This window comes from Mercurialis annua, linkage group LG6 (genome assembly GCF_937616625.2).
Source record: "Mercurialis annua linkage group LG6, ddMerAnnu1.2, whole genome shotgun sequence".
NCBI lineage: Eukaryota > Viridiplantae > Streptophyta > Magnoliopsida > Malpighiales > Euphorbiaceae > Mercurialis > Mercurialis annua.
This window is the reverse complement of record NC_065575.1, coordinates 1,467,940-1,474,673: the sequence shown is the minus strand read 5'-3', so window position 1 is coordinate 1,474,673 and position 6,734 is coordinate 1,467,940. Positions and strand designations below refer to the sequence as shown.

Genomic DNA, 6,734 nt, shown 5'->3' with positions numbered 1-6,734 from the left:
ATTTTTTTAAATAAAAAGAATATGATATAATCTTTTTATTAAATTATTATTTATGTTTCCATCTTTAAATTAATTAGATCGTCAAAGTTTTGCAATCTGGAGTAGAGTCGACTTATAAAAATTCAAACAAGAATATAATTGAAAATTTTCCTACGTCATAGTATAAATAAAAAAAGATTTTAACTTGAGTAGTTTTTAAATAACTAAATTTTTATATATCTACTGAAAATATTTATAAATTTAACTGTTCAGATTATATCTATTCAAATTTACAATATAATATCTTGTAGGAGAGTTTTTTTACTTTATCTAATTATACAGGTAGTGGTAGATATTGTTTTTGCTTATTCGTTGGGTCCCATACCCCAATTATTTTTTGTTTTTATTTTCAAAAAAGCACGTGACTACAAATTGGTGTATATAGACCTTTGTTGGGTGTTCATCTTTCTCCACTTACAAGAGCATCAACAAAAAATATCAGCGAGTGCTTTTCCTTTACCATTTTTTAAAGGTTAGTACCATCTTATAACATAATTTTTTGTGTTTTTTCATTTTAAATACAAACTATAATTTATTTTATCTGTTTCTTTAGTTGTTCATCCGGTTTTCAGGGCGCCGTCGCGCACTTAACATAATCGGTGAGTCTGCCAGCGGAGATTTTTTGCATTCACAAAACTCGAATCTGAAATCTTACTTAAAAAATATCAAGCCGCTTACTGCTTGAACTAACCCCCTTTAATAATCTATTTCATTTTTTAACACAACCCTTCACATTTTTTTATTTTATAGTCCGGTATGTATTTTATATTTTTTTTTATATAAATAACGTCGTTTTTGGCCGTGTGAATGACCAAAACGACGTCGGTTTACACATTTATACTATATATGATATATAATGAAATATTATGCTATTAGATGAGATGTTTTATAGTTTGTGCTTAAATTTAAAAAAACTCAAAAAATTATGCTAAATTTATTTATTTATTATTGTTAAAACATTGAAGTTCTGATTTATTGGTGTAAAACTGCAGGCGCTTAGGATTTCAATTTTCAAAGGTGAGATTTATCTCTTCTATTTATGATTATTTATTTAATTCGTTTAAATGCTGTTGTAAAGTTTCTTAATCTGCAAATATTTGAACTTGAAAAATTCATTTTACTTTGAAAAGGAAGAAGATGCTTCTTCACTAGTTCTAAGAAGAGGATTCAAATGCAAATCACTCGTGATATTGTTAGAAGACTTAATTGTTTAAAAATCACAAATTTTAGCCTGTTTTGTAAATTTAACACGAATTTTTAATTTTGACAATTTAACGCATGGACTATCATTTTTTTATAATTTTAAACACAAAGCAATTTTCTGTCAAGAAAAACGACGATGTGTACACCGGAATAAATACTGTTTCGACGTCCATTTTCTTAATGGAAAATTGCTCGGTGTTTAAAATTGCAAAAAATGAAAGTTGGTGTTCAAAATTGCAAAAACTGAAAAATCATATTAAATTTATAAAATAAGCTAAATTTCATTATCTTAAGCCTTGTTAGAAATTATCAACATTGTTTGCCTCTCTACCGTATCTCTTTTATGATAATAAAAATACATGGAATGATAAATAATATTTAGAATATAATATATTTTTTTTCAATACCAAAAGATAATCTAAATTCCTTAAAAGTACTATAAATAGGAACATTTAAAAATAAATTTAAAATAAAAATTTAATTGAGATTCTAATTTAAATTGTTTCAAATATAAGAAGTGGTCTTATTTTAAAGTGAAAAAAATATATTTTTTGAACCATTAGAAATTAATAAAATAGTAAACTATAAAGTTACATTAAAATAATATGTAATTTAAATATATTTTATTATATCCAATATATGAACATTTATAATTTAAATGATTGAAAATAAGTATTTTTAAGATTAAATTAAATTTAAATTTATAAATAATTATTTTTCTTCAAGTTTAATGATTAAATCGGTAAATCTAGTTCAACCGCATTTTCATCTAGTTTATTTAAAAATTTATGTCTAATTGGACTTTATTAGTAATCGGTTTTCAATTAATTCAGTCTAGCTGGTCTATCTGGTGATTTTAAAAATATTGTTAGTAATTAAAAGCATATTTTATAAAATAATTAATTATTCATTCTATTTAAAATAATTACCTAATCATTGTATCTCAACAAGTAAATTAATTACTCATTATATTGAAATATTTTAATTTTTTTCAATTAGATTAATAAAAAATGGAGACACACTCTTGAATACAAGGTGCAAATATGCTCTTAAATTTTTATAAAAAATATTATATCCCTAAATTTTGACTCGGTGTAACTCTATCCTATATTTTTAAAATCAATGCAAATCAACCCTTCAAACTAACACCGTTTATTTTTCCGTTAGGGTAAGAGCTTATTTGCATTATTTTTATAAGTTTAAGGGCCGGGTTAAACCGAGTTAGAGTTTGGGGGCATAAATATTCTTTCATCAAAAGTTGAAGGGTTTATTTATACCTTTACATTTATTAACCCGAATTTAACTTAAAACTACCATTTATCTTCGTAATTAAATATGAAAAACTGATAATATTACTTTTTTTAAATAAAATTTTAAATTCAAGTATTAACAAAAATAAATTTATAATTAAAACTCCCTTTAGAGTGAATGAATTCCTAAAAAAATTATGGAATTCATTTGTAATTCTAATTTTTTGTGTTTGGAAGGAATGAATGACAAATATATCTCTTAGTATTGAGATCTTGAAATTAAAATAAGTTGTAATTTGTGGATTGTAAATCCAAACAAAATAGATAGAATTTACAATTGAATAACATATAACTAAAAGAACAATTCTATTTTGACAAAAATACCCTCATTTCTTTTTTTATTTTGACAATTTTGCTGTCATTTCATGTCCATTTTCTTTCACTTTTTTTTTTCCATCACCTTGTCTTCCCCCATACCCCATATCTAATCATTACAGTACCTAGCTACTATAACAAATATGAAATTATGAAAATTAATTTTATCAACTCATTTTTAAATTTTTTAATTAATAATTTCATTTTATATTTAATAATATTATTCTAGATTTTTATAATTAGTTGAATAAAGTAATGGATAATTTTTTAACTGTCTTCTTGTCATATATTACACAATTAATTTTAATCATATATGTGTAAATTTTAACATGGTTGGAATCTTGTTATTGTTCTTTATTTTATTGCTTATGGATGTAGTTGTACGATTTTGTGTGTGTATTTAATTTGTTGAGTTATAAATGAATACTATTTTTTTAGGTTTTTATAAGTAGTTGAATAAAATAATGAATATTTTTTAATTGCTTTCTTGTCATATATTATGTATTTAATCTTAATCATATATGTGCAATTTTTTAACATGATTTGAAATTTTGATATCAATTTTTATTTTATTTTTATGAATATATTTGTACAATGATGCGTAAATATTGAAATTTTTGAATTATAGATTAAAGTATTTCTCTTTATTTATGTAATATAGTATATAGTAAATTTATATCGTAGAGTAAGTATAGTTGATTATTTTTAGTATAAAATAAAGTATAGTAGTATTACTTTAATTTTTATATAATGTTTAATTTATATAATAAAATGATTATAAAAATAATTTAGGAATACAATTAAAAAGAATTGTATTCTAAAATTCATTTCAAACATAAATACTCAGAATTTATTTCAATTTTATAATGAATTCCAATAGATAAATAAAATTGTTCCAAATTTATTTTACTGGACTCAAAATAAATTAATTTGAAATTTTAATTAGAATGAAATGTTTTATTTTTCTCACGAAACAGGCCGACAACTATGGCAAATACATTTCCCGAGTCTATTGTGATGAGATCATCCGCCTCTCAGCGGAACCTAAGATTCATTACGGAACCCGCGGGTCAACGTGGTTTTGTAACTAGTTGGGAAGAAAATGTTTTCGAACCATTCGCGAAGATTGCAGTGGAGAGGGCAAAAGTAGATAGCAGATTTATTCACCTACGATTCTCTCACACTAATAAATATTGGGCACGAGCCAGTCGTGATAGAAATAATTCATGGATTCTTGCTAATTCGAACCAACCGGAGGAAGACACGTCCAAATTGTCGTGTACAATGTTTGAGCCAATCACAACGATTAATAGCGTTACATTCGTATTTCGACATGTTCAAAGCGGAGGGCTTGTGCGAATGAATCCCGCAACAGGCAACCGCAATATTTTTGTGGAGGATGCCAGTGTTCCGCATAATTTAACTAATCAACTTATTTTCACTTTTGTTGATTGGGATACATTAGTTAGACTGCCTAGACATGTCGCATTCAAAGGCTTCAACGACAGATATATTCGGCACGTAGTGGGCGGTGGAAACAACTTCAATCAATTCTCATCCGAGGATCCTAACTGCGAGAGATCGGGCTATGAGATCATACTCCATCCCGATGGACATATCCGTGTGAGGTCTAATATTGTGGGTCGATTTTGGAGACGAAGTCCGAATTGGATATGGTCAGATTCAACAGATAACAGTGGCACAGACATTAACACTTTGTTTTGGCCGGTTAAAGTTAGTGACAACGCCATTGCTCTTCGCAACGCAGGTAAAAATAGTTTTGCACTATAATTTGCTAAGACATATTTTAAACTAATAATTTTCAAATTTTCTTACCACTTTGGATTAAAATATGTTGCGGTTAACAGATCGTAGACCTTTTATATTTCGGTAACAAATATTTCATTTTTCGCTTTTTGATAACCGAACTTTATTTTCGTTGCAACGGAAAACTATTCAATTACTTCTGGCAAAATTTCACTTATTACATGGCAACGGAAAAATACTCGCTAACCTAATTTTTCCACAGCAACTTAGTTGCACATGTAGGCCACATAGACGATATTAGGGAAATTACTTTATTAACTATGTCGCTTATAGCTTAATATTTCGTTTTTTCTGTCGTTTTGCTTATGTGGCATTCTTATGTGGCATTCTTACATGGCAAAGTTGGTTAGCAAATAATTTTTCAATGTCATATAAGTAAATTTTTTTCTGAAATGGATGAGTAACAAAAAATATATCAAAATGTAACAAATGAAATGTTGGTTATAACTTAAGTGTAAAATGTCTATAGTTTATTAACTGCAAAATATTTTAAACCCTAATAATTTTATAAGCAATGAATTTTTTAAATCATTCCCATTTCTCAAAATATAAGCAATAGTAATATTACTGTCATTTTTTCACTGCTCTTCGCAATGCAGGTAATAACAGATTCTGCAGTATTCTTTCAGCAAACGGTTACACCAATAATCTTAATGCTGCAGTGAACACTATTACAAGAGAAGCAAGATTAACAGTTAGAGAGCTTGTTCTCGACAGAAGTATATTTAACGTTCGATTTCGCATGGAAGATGCCCGAATCTACGACGAGCAAGCTTCAATAGCAGGCATTGGTTGTCCTATTAATGAATCCGAAAAAGCAGCTAAATTAACTGTTACAATCGGTTATGAAGATACATCGTCATTTACGTTTAGCAATGGTTTATCGCTATCCGCTGGAGTATCAACCACCATCAGAACCGGGATCCCACGCATTGCTGAAGGAGAGATTTCAGTTTCTGCTGAGGTAACTACATCATTCGAGTGGAACAGAACGACGGAGGAAAGCAGAAACGCAGAAGCTGCGTATGAAGTTGTCGTGCCGCCTAAAAGCCGGGTCAGGGTCCATTTTATATCAACCAGAGGGACTTGTAGCGTTCCTTTCTCTTACACTCAGCGAGACAGGAGCTCTACTAATGGAAACTTTACAACTACTAACCATACTGATGGTATTTACACTGGTATCAATTATTACAGCTTCCACTTCGAGAAACATGCAATAGAGCCTCTTTAACTCATCAATGTCGATCCCCTTTGCTCCATCAATCGCCTTCTTAATTATTGTCACCTTTGCTTCGCTTTGTACTACTATGTTATGTTCAATTATGTTTTGCTCTATGTTGTTTTGGGTTTGTTTACTTATCTTAAATTATATGCAAATAAATTAAATTAATGTTTATTATGTATATATGATTGATGGTATCCATGTTGGAATAATATCTTCAAACTTTCGTTACATGGTATTGTTTTATTTATTAATTATTATTACAATTTTGATAATTAGATTTATAAATTTTAGATGTTATGAAATAACTAAATTGATTTATATTTATAATAATCTCAGTGGCAAAACCAATTTTTTTTAGCTCGGGTTAAATTAATTTTTTGTTCACACCGAATTTCGAGTACCTAGATTCACAAGAGAACAGAGGTCAGACAAAACAACGATGAGGGGTTCACCGATCCGCTCTGACGCTCAAATTAATTTAATAAGGGAAAGAAAAAGAAGGGAAAGAAGAAGTGTAAAGTACCTTATGGTTTTTTTTTTCATAATGTGACTTATATAGAAATTTTTTATGGTCCCCTTTCTTTTGTTAAACATGTCATATTTTTCATATCTCGGTAGTTAAGGTACGAACTTCGGCGAGTAAATTCTTTCGTAATAGGGATACAATATGCGGGTAGATGATAACTCGGTATTTGTATCCCGGAGTCTAGGTGTGATTGTATCTCATCCGAGGATATCTCGGTCGTTGATCTAGCGTAGCTCAGAGCTATATGTTTGTTGAATTTAGTCACCTCTCATCTCGTCGAGGTTGCTTC

The 6,734-nt window shown here is 28.5% G+C and overlaps 1 protein-coding gene across 2 annotated transcripts; it reads left to right on the top strand.

Annotated features, from left to right (window-relative positions):
• Positions 1-435: 435 nt before the first annotated feature.
• Positions 436-6,147, top strand: LOC126653961 (uncharacterized). Of its 2 annotated transcripts, XM_050347966.2 has the most exons (5): positions 449-511; positions 593-638; positions 1,032-1,056; positions 3,845-4,635; positions 5,294-6,147. In XM_050347966.2, exons 4-5 carry the CDS (start codon positions 3,855-3,857, stop codon positions 5,923-5,925), a joined length of 1,413 nt encoding a protein of 470 aa, XP_050203923.1. In that variant the 5' UTR covers positions 449-511; positions 593-638; positions 1,032-1,056; positions 3,845-3,854; the 3' UTR covers positions 5,926-6,147. The 2 variants fall into 2 exon arrangements, with proteins under 2 accessions (XP_050203924.1, XP_050203923.1); XM_050347967.2 differs by lacking the exon at positions 593-638 and having other exon boundaries at positions 436-511.
• Positions 6,148-6,734: the final 587 nt, after the last annotated feature.

Excerpts from the sequence above, each read along its gene's own strand:
- LOC126653961 (XM_050347967.2), top strand. The coding sequence starts at position 3,855 with ATGGCAAATACATTTCCCGAGTCTATTGTGATGAGATCATCCGCCTCT. Across the intron at positions 4,636-5,293 it reads CATTGCTCTTCGCAACGCAG|GTAATAACAGATTCTGCAGT; the intron begins GTAAAAATAGTT and ends TTCGCAATGCAG.